The sequence below is a fragment of the Mastigoproctus giganteus genome, chromosome 6 (genome assembly GCF_048544385.1).
Source record: "Mastigoproctus giganteus isolate SK-2022 chromosome 6, ASM4854438v1, whole genome shotgun sequence".
Lineage (NCBI taxonomy): Eukaryota > Metazoa > Arthropoda > Arachnida > Uropygi > Thelyphonidae > Mastigoproctus > Mastigoproctus giganteus.
The window spans coordinates 128,380,585-128,393,057 of NC_143580.1; the positions used below are offsets into that span (position 1 = coordinate 128,380,585).

General features: G+C 35.8%; 1 protein-coding gene across 1 annotated transcript in view; it reads left to right on the plus strand.

The window, feature by feature from the left end:
* Nucleotides 1-12,473, plus strand: part of pall (F-box protein pallbearer) — a 141,425-nt gene that overhangs the window by 26,228 nt on the left and 102,724 nt on the right. The window contains exon 2 of the mRNA XM_090375333.1: nt 970-1,218. Coding sequence (XP_090231459.1) covers nt 970-1,218 — 249 coding nt within the window. The remainder of the gene's footprint in view (nt 1-969; nt 1,219-12,473) is intronic.

Consider the following 12,473-nt stretch of genomic DNA (forward strand, 5'->3'; position numbering starts at 1 on the left):
GTTTGAAATGTGAAATTCCTTGATGCACTTTCTTTGAACACCAGTATGTATCAGGCCATATTAAATAAAAAGTGCTGGTGTGATATGGTGGTCAATTTGACATCACTTCAGATTAGTTGTGAGTAAAGACAAATGGAAATGCCCAATGTAAATGCAAAAAAAAAAAAAAAAAAAAAAGTATGCTTCTTTAAATCAATGGTTAATCTCTTTTATTAATACACACAAAGAATAATAGATTTAATTCCCCACAATCAGGGGTTTTGCTGCCATACAGTTTAGCTGTATGACAAGTGTTAATAATGATTGCACATACATACTGTAATTGTTCTTTAAGAAGAGTAGTTTTTTCCTCCTTCAGTGCAAGAGTATTTTAATTCTGATCATATCCATTGGTCTTCTCTCTCTGATATTGTACAATGCAAACATTTACAATTGACATTACAGTACACATTGAAGTTTGCTTTGACTTTTTATATTGTCATTTGTTTAAATTTAACAAATTAAACTTATTTACACTTGTAACCATTGGCACTACCTTTTATTATAAATGTTTACAGATGTAAATAAGATCCATTGTTAGTGCTGAATATTTATTTAAATGTGTGTTTACAAAATTGCTCAACTGCTAGGTATACTTCTCTGAAATTCAAATATCTGATGCCTCTCAATCCCAAGGGTGCTAGATTTTAAAGAGTTTAAAATGTACTTTGTTCCAAAGGAAGGGCCTGTTCACCAGTTTGTGAAGTAATTTTTCCATAATTCTTACTGATGTAATTTTCTTAGCATTAAAACAAAAGAAAAATAAAATATGATTTTGTTTCTAACATTTAGCTACCCAGTTTACTGATAAAATAGGATCCTATTCAGGTAGATCCTTAAAGAAAAGTTACATGTTGAATAGCTTGTATTATAAATAATTGATGTTTCTTAGCTATTTTGTGAAAAAAAATTAAATTTTCCTATACATAGGTTTGTAAGAAATTTGATAGGTGTTGTCAAAGACTGTTGAATCAAGGTTTCCTGAAAGTTGAAAAATTTCATGCATCCTGTCTTCGGAATGTCAAAGCACAACTTCCAAGGAGGGAATCAGAACGAAGAAAACACCCATTAGCTCGACATTGTGACATTTTGACTGCAATTGAAACAAGACTGTCTTTATTAGGAATGACATTTATGAAATATGTGGATATGAATTTGTGCTGCTTCATACCTGGAAAGGTAAATATTGAAGTAAAATATAATTTTAATTTTGTGCTTTTAATTTTTTTTTTCTTTGTAATTTTTCTTCAAGTTCATTTTTGAAAGTGATTTTTTGGGAAGTTCAACAGTCAGAAGGTGATCTGTTTAGATGCTTTTTCCGTGGCTTATCAAGTTCCAGAGACATTAATTATTTATAAAAGCATTTGCACATTATTCTTTGTTCCAAGAAATATAAACAATATTGTTTTTTTTTTTTTAATATATTTTGTATGTTGTACTTAGATAAACTTCAAATTTAATTTACTTCTGTTGTTAGTGAATAGAGCTATGGTTAAAAAAATTCAACCTTGATTGTTATTCATTTTCAGAAATCTATAGTTATCAGAGTTAAAGTGAAATCATTTATTTCAAAATAAATATTTCTAAAACTACCTGTAGAAATAGTGTATATGGCTATGAAATTGGAAAATGAATAGGTTATTAGTTAAAATGGTAATAGATTGGAAAATTATAGAATAGAATAGAATTATTAAGTTATTAGTTTAAATTATCAGGTAATAGATTGGAAAATGATTGGGTTATTAGTATCTCTTAAATTTCCATAAATTGATGTTGATGGTGATAATTATGTATAATGGTTATCCAAGTGAAACATGGACTCCAGGATGCATGTCTCAGAGAGATGCATGTGATTATTATTAGCCATATGGTGCAAGGAAGCTTGAGGCTTATGCTGCACCAGCCAAAAAAGAAAAATTTCCCATGTTGCCCTGAGAGAGAGAGAGAGAGAGAGAGAGAGAGAGAGAGAGAGAGAGAGAGAGAGAGAGTGTGTCAGAAGTAAAAGGGAATTGCCAAGAAGAGAAGAATGATGATATCCAGCTCAGGACCCTGGGTTTGCCAAGCCCATACTCACCAGATGTGAGCCCCCTGGGATTGAAACATCCTTCCCATAATTTCCATTAATTTCCATCTTTTTTTAAAAGCTTTCCATTTCAGACTCACACCTGGAATAATTTTTGTTACAATACACAATATATTTATCAGTGATTCATTGTAAATTTGTGACTTTTATTGTCCAAGATTTTATATGCAGAGAATGATTTTTTTACTTCTATGGAAGTGACTGAGCTGTATTTAAAAATGTGAGATTTTGAAGCCTCCACTTGAAATGGAGTTAATTTTCTTTCCCATTTATAAATTTGTCAATTTTATTTAATGTGAAATCCTGAGTTCTTTTCTAAAACATTATTGTATGCTCTTATTTCTTCTCCTATGCCTCCAAGCACAGCTGAAATTTGCAATTCAACCTTTTCCATCTCTCCAATCGCACTGCTCAAAAGAAATTCCCCACACTTCAAGTTTGGTTATACAACTAGGTAACTGGCTAAAATGGGTCTGGATGAACAATAAATCTTTTCCAGCCAAAGAATCAGAAAGCATTGCCTTAGCAATAGCTGCTGAATGTGTACCAACCAAGGAATCAACAAATTCTTTTATAGAAACAAAATTTTTAGCATAAAATGATTCTGCTTGTAACTGTGTTCCCCATCTTGTGAGAACAGTATCAGGTGGGAGAGGAAGAGTAGGTAAGTTGCTATTCTTGAAGGCGATTTTGACAAAAAAATTTTTATGCTAGAAATAAATTTGTGAATTTCACTAAATTTCTCCTGAACTGCCTCTGCCAGCCTATGTAAGCCATGGGCTAATAAGCAAGTAACATGAATCAGATTTGGATAGAAAACTTATAATGCAGAAATGGCTTTTACCATATAAGAAGCAGAAGCAATGTCACTAACAAAAATGCAGACTCTTTCGCTATGGGTTGATTCTGATTATAATAACTGTAAAGAATCATCACATATCTTGCTTTTGTAGAGTAATTCACTTTTTCGAGGGCCTAAAAGCAAGAAAGGACGTGATGGTTCTGCATCTAATTTTTCATGTATAAAATGTGCAATATAGTGGCTACAAATGTCTGTCATTTTGTCAATGGACATCCAAATGTAGTTTTCTCTGATATCTTGACAAATTTTGCAAATAATGCCATCATAAATAGTGTTAAGGTAATCCTTTCTCTAGGTAGATTTGTCTGGAATATTTTGATTTATACAATATTTTTTCAAAAATTGCTTGGACTCAATTGTTTAACTTATTAAAAGGGATTTTGCTGATTACCAGCGCAAGATAAATCCTTTGAAAACACATTTCTCTTCTTTTGAAGTACATGGCTTGGTTAAAAGTGACTGCTCTGGAAATTTTCCTTGCTTTTCCTTTGCTTGGCCATAATGTGTGATGTTGTTTTCATGTGTTGGTTGATCTGCAGTTTTTCCTTGTATGGAACATTCTTTTTGCAAACAACACAGAACAATAATGCCATCTGTGGTAATATCTTTTCCATGGTTGGCAATCCACAATTTTGAATTTTTGTACCGGATTTAAATTTTGACATGTTTAGCGAAAACATTTCATGTGATGTAGTTGTTAGCATGAGAACTAATAGCAAAATAGTATTAAAACTGTGGGGTATTTATGTGTTTATTTATTTTTTTTTCTTTCCTTTCATTTGCTAGCCATTTTCTCAATTTGCTCATTACCTTCTCTTTTTGGGACCCTTTTCCAATGGAATTATCAGTTGTTTTCTATTTTTACCACCCGATGGGCATCAGCGGCACCTTTTATCCACAATTTTCGATGTGGTGGGGCAATAAACTTCCATCTGTTGTTGAAATGGGTAGTTTAAATAAATTCAAGGAAGAACTAGACAAATTCTTGGAGGGAGGGATGTTGTTTTTTTTTTTTTTTTTTTGACTTATGCTCTGTAAGCTTGCTTTCTTGCATCATTTGCCACTGTTAATACTAAAACTTTACAGTTAAATATTTATTAATGGGATATAGTTGAGTATAAGTGTGGAAAAGATAAATAATAAAATAGATTATAAATTAAATCTCCAAGCACTTATATTATATTCTTCTTGAAAGCTTCAGAGCAGCTTAAGAACAAAAAGAATACAATATAAAGATATGTAATTAAAATGAATGAAGTGTGAATAGAATCATATTTGTTGGATGATAAGATGCACTAGATTTTAGAAGGAAAATTTTGGTAAAAAATATTCACAAGTAGAGGTATAATTTTTTGGTTGCAGGTCTGAAATGTCTTTAATTTGCTGTGCTTCCATGTTATTTAATGTAAATTAATACCTTCAGTTTGAATCCAGAAGTGTACGAAAAGTTATTCTGCTTTGTATCCATTTTGTCAGAACTACCAACTTATAACAAATTAAAACTATTACACAAAACACAGAAAGCGAGCTACTAAAGAGATGTTTTTCTTTCTTTCCACTGATATCTGATTCTCAAAGTTATGGTCATTCAAATTATGATTACTAATAATACCATTAATTCTGACTGATCATGCTGCTTATTGTTGCACATGCAGATTTCATCCGGAAGAAGCAAGGCAAGGGAGGGTGGTAGTCAAGTTCTTAGATATTGAAAGTAAGCCAGAGAAGGTAATTCCCTCTAATTCTTTTTAGATGGTAGTGGAATGTGGATGTGTGTTTTTGTAAGGGGTGGGTCCTAGAATGTCAGTTCAACTATACCTCGTATCTCTGTGAAGAACAGTACCACTGTAAAAGGCCAGATATGTGAATAGTGTAGGTTTGTGTGTGTATTCTGTTGTACTGTTCTGGTCACTTGGCTACACAGAAGCAGCAGTCACCTGGAGAGATGATTCTGGATACTTGGCCATACCATGGGAAGGTGGGCCAGTCCTAGTAAAGCTTGTACTGTCTCACTTAGAGACATTGATGCACTTGATGTTGCCAGAGGATAGGCCAAATCCTTCTGGAGGGGGGCTCCTCCGTAGGCAGGTGGGCAGGAGCAGCAGTGCGTAGCACACACTTCTTGATTAGACCGGGGTTCGAGCCCATAACCACCAAATACGGAGAATGCAGAAAGGTCAGGGAATGACCACTGCATATCCCCAGAGCAATATGGCCTTAGTTGCTAATGCTCCTAAAAACCAATTAACTAACAAAAAAACAAATCTTCTTGGGAGGAGCACTCCAGAGGAGGGGAAAAATCTTGTTGTGGTGTATATATAATAAAATAATGAGAGAGAGAGAGAGAGAGAGATAGCAAGTTAGGCAATACCATACATAAAATATACAATATTTAGACATTACTTATTCAAACTCAAAGCATCTGTCTTCTTCTTGTAAACACTGCAGAAGCAAAATCTTGCAATTTTTGGAACACTATACTGTTAGAAAGGAGATATTCTTTCTTACCCAGAGAAAAGTCATTATTATTATTATCATTGTAGTCGCAAACGTAAACCAATATAATAAAGACATCCAGTTAACATAGATGGACAGTGCAATGTTGAGTCAATATGGTGCAACATAAGCACTTGGAAAGCAAAAATAAGAGGAGTATGTTATAGGCCTAATGACTCTAATGAGTACATTGAACAATTGTACAGAGAAATAGAGGGCAAGTAAATCAGTATGTCTTATAATGGGGGGTTGTAACTTTCCAGATATTGACTGGAACTTGTAGGTTGGTAACTCGCACACTAGCAAGACTTTTGTGGATTTATTGGATGATTGTTTTCTGCAGCAGCATGTTTGAGAGCAACCAGAGAGGGTAATACTCTTGATCCGGTTATCAGCAGTGCTTATTCATGCATTAAGAATTTGCAGATAAAGGAACCACTAGATGGCAGTGATCAAAGTGTAGGTGAAGGGAAGGCTTTTTGCTTCCTTAAAGGTGACTACAGTGGTCTCAGACAGTTTTTAAATTCTGTACAATGTGACCAACTGATGATGTTACCAACAGCAAATTGTAAGTGGGAATGATTCAAGGGATTAATTGTGGAAGCTACTAAAAATAAATTCAAGTTTAAATAAATTAAACTACTACCGGGTTTAGTCAAAAATGGTTGTCAAATGAACTAATGAGACTCGTGGCAGAGAAGAAAAATGCATGGGATGCATATAAATTATCAGGTGACACAGAAGCCTATGGCAGATATAAGCTAGTCTGTAATCAAGTCACAAAGGAGATTAGCCAAGCGAAGGCAGATTACGAGAAATCTTTAGCAAAGGATGCTAAGAAAAACAGCAAGGACTTCTTTACTTATATAAACTCTAAAAGGAAGGGGATATCTCAGATTGGTCCACTTTATATCGATGTTTCAACTGTTGATGACCGTTATGAAAGTGAAACTGCTTCCCTTTACCCTGCTCAGATAGCTGACAAACTGAATGAGTATTTTGCATCTACATTCACACATGAGTTATTAAGCGAGGGAAAATGCCTGAAGTTTATCAAACTGCCACAGGGTGCTTAATAATTTTGTAATAACTCAGAGTAAAGTGGAGGAGAAATTGTTGAAGTTAAACATAACAAAGGTACCTGGGGTGGATGGGATCTATCCAGTATTTGCTTAGTTCCTTTTCCACAGGAGGTGGAAAAGGAACTAAGCAAACCCTTAGCCATAATTATGAGAGCATCCTTGGACTCAGGGGAAGTCACTCATGGACTGGAGATGTGCAAATGTATCCCCAATTCACAAAGGGGGATCAAAGGGTGACATGAGTAATTATAGACCAGTTAGTTTAACGTCTGTTCTGGGTAAAATAATGGAGTCACTGGTTAAAGATGCATTGCAGGATCATCTAGACAGGGCTGCAGCAATAATTCAGACACAGCATGGGTTTGTTAAGGGAAAGTCTTGTCTGACAAATTTGATTGGATACTATGATGTGGTTACAAAGGAACTGGATGCATGCAGAAAATAATTTTGATATCATGTACTTGGATTTCAGGAAAGCTTTTGACACTGTTGTGCATGGTAGACTACTGTAAAATTTGGAGCAGAATGGTATTAAGGGTAAGTTGCTACAGTTGATAAAAGGGAGGTTGACTGGGAGAAGACAGTGGTAATCAATGGACGTTGCTCTTCGTGAGCTAATGTTATTAGTGGAGTCACACATGGTTCGGTGTTGGGCCCACTGTTGTTTTGTATATTTATCAATGATATTGATGAAGGTATATCAGGCTTAGTGTCAAAGTTTGGAGATGATAAAAAGGTTGACGGGGTTGTTAATGGCAGTGTGCTACTGCAACAGGATCTAGAAAATTTGGGAAGATAGGCTGAGAAGTGGCAACTGAAGTTTAACATTGACAAATGCAAAGTACTGCATGTGGATAGAAGTAACCCCAGAGGAATGTAGTACTACACTTAGGGTGGTAGAAAATTAAAAAGACCTCGGAATAATTGTGCAGTTAATGTGAAGTTTTCTGAGCAAAGCAGACAGACTGACTGCCAGAGAAGGTCATGGGGTTTTGTCAATGATATACAGGAATTTGCTATTGGTAACATCATCAGTTGGTCTCACCATATAAAATTTAAATACTGTCTCAGACCACCGTAGTCACCTTTATGGAAGCAAAAACTCTTCCCTTTACCTCTGATGGTAGTTACCTCTTTGAGTAAATCCCACTTCAGCACACTGTGATCGCTGCCACCTAGTGGTTCATTTACCTGCAGATTCTTAATGCATGAAGAATCACTACTGATAATCAAACCAAGAGTATTACTCCCTCTAGTTGCCTCCCGAACATGCTGATGTAGAAAACAATCATCCAATAAATCTACAAAAGCCTTGCTAGTGTGTGAGTGACCAGTCCCCAAATTCCAGTTAATATCTGGGAAATTAAAATCCCCCATTATAAGACTCTCTGATTTACTGGCCCACTCTATTTCCCTGTACAGTTTCTTATTATACTCATCAGAGTCATTAGGCCCATAGCACACTCCTACTCTCAATTTTGATCTCCCAATGCTTATGTCACACCAAACTGACTCGACACTGCACTGTACAGCAATGTCAACTGGCTTCACTTCCTTGGATTTTATGTATTTCTTAACTAATAGCATAACCCCTCCTCCCTTCCTACCCTTTCTGTAGACATTGTACTCCCCAAATTCCAGTTCTGCATTCCTTATATCTGTGTGACACCACATCTCTGAAATCCCCACAATATCTGCCTTTGATGTTTTGAGCAATAACTCAAATTCATCATTCCAATGCAGCTGCATTTGGGTCCAGTCTTGAAAAGGAACTGTTAAATTTAGAAGACAGATTCATTTCTCAAAAAAATTAACGAATTTCATTAATAAACGAGAATCATTTTTTTTCCCCTTTAAATAAAATGTAATGCATTTTATCAGCACAACAACTTGGCCATACGAGTATTGTTTTGACTGTGCCACACTTATAGAAATAGTATCAAATAGCCAAAGATTTCTTGTAATCTGCCTTTGTTTGCCTAACCTCCATCGTGACTTGATTAGAGACTAGCTTATATTTACCATAGTCTTTTGTGTCACCTGATAATTTATATTCATCCAATGTATTTAGCTTCTCTGTCTCTTGTCTCATTAGTACATGTGACTTCCCTTTAAGCCTCAACCTTGAACAGTATTTCTTAGTTGGTATGAAAAGCCTAGTAGCTTCCAAGATTAATTCATTGAACGCTTTCCATTTAGAATTCGCTGTTTTTAATATCATCAGTTGATCCCACTGTATAAAATTTTTAAAAACTGTCTGAGACCACTGTAGGCACCTTAACAAAAGCAAAAACCCTTCCCCCTTATCCCGGATGGTAGTTACATTTTTGAGTAAATCTCACATTAGTACACTGTGATCACTGTCACCTAGTGGTTCATCTGCAGATTCTTAATGCATGTATAATGACTGATAATAATCAGATGAAGAGTATTACTTCCCCCTGGTTGAATCTCGAACTTTCTGCTGTAGAAAACAATCATCCTGTAAATCCACAAAAGTCATGCTAGTATGCAAGTGACTAACCCACAAGTTCCAGTCAGTATCTGGAAAGTTAAAATCCCCCATTATAAGATATTCTTATTTACTGGCCCACTCTGTTTCTCATATAGTTCTACATTATACTCCTCAGAGTCATTAGGCCTGTAACACATTCCTACTCTTATCTTTGCTTTTCCAGTTCTTATATCACACCAAACTGACTCAACGAATGTCAACTGGATGCACTGCCTTAGATTTTGTTTCTTAAATAACAGCAAAACCCTTCTCATTATAAGACATCATCATATATACTCCCTCCTATCGTGTCGGCAGAATTGCAGACACTTTTAAATTTAGTCCTGTCTCAACTTTTTTTTTTTTTTTTTTTTTCAAAATTGACTTGTACTTGTTAAGTAATCCCACAGATCTCCTACTCTTAATATCATTAGTGTCAAAGTGTACAATATTATCACCTTTTGTGCCCTTAAAAGATGATATCTACTCTACAACGTCATCAACTTTTGCCTCTGGCAGACAGTTTGTTGGTGGCTGCTGTATGAGAAATTTTTAGCCCTGTAAAACTTTTCTGGGTTTTACAAAAAAAGTGTCATGCTTAGGTTAACATGCTATTTATTCAATGAGTACATAATGAGCAAGTAATTCTTATAATATGAGTTAAAGGGCAGTTTAGATAGTATAATGATACTGTGAGTGCAAACATAACTAAGTGAATTAATGGAAAATATTTATTGAAGAGCAGTTGCTGCTATTCAAAGTAGATAGTGGCAGACTAAACAAAAATATGGTTAAAAAAGTAAACCACATGGGGTAGAAGAGGAGGTTACCACAGGTTTAATCTCAAGTGTTACTGATTTTGACACTGCTTTCAACAGCAGATTCAGGGTCTTTTTTTTAGGAAAATAAGAGCTGCATGGGATGTGCACATCTTGTGAATAACTGGATCTGCTGGGGACTGTAGCAGCAGATGAAAGTAGAGGAAGATTATGATAGGTCCAAACTTCTGCTGAAGTCTGTGAGAGCTGTAAACACACTGGTGAGTTCAGAGTAGCTGAATAGCCTGAATACTCTGACATGGGCTCTAGAGAAAAGTGTAGTTGACTGGCTGTGTCCTGTTTGTTTTAGATGTTGAGAAATCTGTGCATCATGGCAGAGGAGCGAATATTGATAGGCAGAGCTTAGTTTGATTTGTTTCCTGCCTAACTGTCAGGCAGGTCTGCCTTGGATTCTGGGTCCTACTGAAGTAAGTAGAAGTAAGCCTGGAAGTGGGACGAGGAGATGAAGGGTGAGAGACCTGTAAAGTTCAGGGTCTGAGATGTCTTCTGGGATGGCATATGAACTTGGGGAAAAAAAGGCAGTTTGGTATGGGTGGAACTGCATCTGCTAAAGCTTCTGCTAATGTTGCTAGCATATCTCAGGTGCCAACATCAGCAGAAACATTGGCAGACCCCCCACTTCAGGTGCTTTCCCAGAAGGTATCTATGGCCCCAAACTCGTAGGCCGTAGATACCTTCTTGGTATTCCCCCCCCCCATTTATTGAAGACAAACATTCAGAACATTCAACTGTAGCTTTCTCTCAAGGCTGCACTGGAGTACACAGGCTATCAAACTATCTATAACTTGCCAGTTGCCAAATGTTTACAGCTCCCACAGCACAAGTTGAGACCTATCAGAATCTTCCTTCTGCCTTCATTTGCTGCTGCTGCTGTCACCAGATCCAGTTTCTCATAACTGGATCTGGCGGAAAGCTGTGAGAAGGATATGGATCTATTGGAATTGGTGCAGAAAAGAGCAACAAGATTAGTGATAGGAACACAGAGTGCTGTTGCCAAGGAAGACTTCAATTCTGAAAATTGCAGCATCTGTAAAACTAGACACCTGCAAGGAGATCCAATTGATGTGTATAAGGCTTTGAATGGATCGATTAAGCTAAATATTGATGGCATCCTTACTCTAGCTTAGACATCACATCTAAATATTGATGGCATCCTTTCTCTAGCTTAGATATCACATGTAAGGGGCACAAATTTAAATTGAGGAAGGATGTTGCAGAATGTGTGGGAAAAATCAAATTATTGTTTTTAGCCAGCTGACTGTTGGAACAAACATGTGGTTGTGTTGGAAGTGGTAGCTTGAATCAATTTAAGGAAGAATTAGACAAATTATTAGAGGGAATATGAACAAGTGAAGGGTTCCCTTTTTTTTTTTTTTTTGTTCAAAGCTGGCTTTCCTGCATCATTTATCATTTGCCATTACTGATAATTGACCTGTGTACATCCTGTGCATTGCTTCTTTTTCTAAAAAAAAAAAAAAAATAAATAAATAAAAAAATAAAATGATAAACCTAAATCTCCTGTTGAAGGTTGTAACACTTAATGTAGTAACCATGTATGGGGAAACTCTTTCCCTCCACATACCTATTTTGTTTGGTTTACTTTATTTTAACCATATTTCTTTTTAGTTTGCCACTATTTGGCATATCCACTTTGAAGAGCAGCAACTACTGTTCAATAAATATTTTTCCAATATCTTTGAGGTCATGAATTTTGGTATTATAATCTTCTTTGTAGGCACCTCCATAGCCAGGCGGGCAGGAGCGGTAGTGTGTAGCATATGCTTCTTGATTAGACTGGGGTTCGATGTGGAAAGGTCAGGGAATGACCACCGCATATCCCCGGAGCAATATGGCCTTAGTTGCTAATTCTCCTAAAAACCAAATAACAACAACAATCTTCTTTGTTGTTGATATTATAGCATATAATTTAAAAGATTACGTGCTTTGCCATTCAACTCTTATTTTATAACAGTTATTTTCTCATGTACTATAAATAAATATTGTGTTTCTCGAATCTTGAAACCTTTCTGTTTTTAGTCAGCTAGCTGAAAACTCCTGCCCTTAAAGCTGTGAAGAGTAAAGTGCTCTAAGTTTATTAGTATATAAGCAGTAACTCTGTTCTTCTCCAATGACATGATTTGCATCATCCAAACATGTTCAGTGTAAACCAGGGACGTGCCCTCTGGGTAGGCAAGGTAGGCAGCACCTAGCCAGACTAAAATTATTAGTCTGGCTAGGTGCTGAGTAAATGATTTCCAATTCATTATAAAAATAATAATTTAATGCATGAAATTTAATGTATTATTTAGTAAATGGGTATATTTTGAGGTTAGACAGGCACAATTTCCCCATGCCTTTAAACCTCAATATATATACTAACGCATTACATTGTTAAACCACGTCCTGTGTTAAGCAGCTCCAGATGCATGAAATATCTTGTTATAAAGGCAGAATAATTCCTGCCTTCACTTCAGTGTGCCATCGGTCTTTGCAAATTTAGGAGTGTATGCATGTTGCATCGTTTGCCTCTAGTGATAGAGCTGATAAGTTATTACTTTACAAACACTTTATTTCAAAA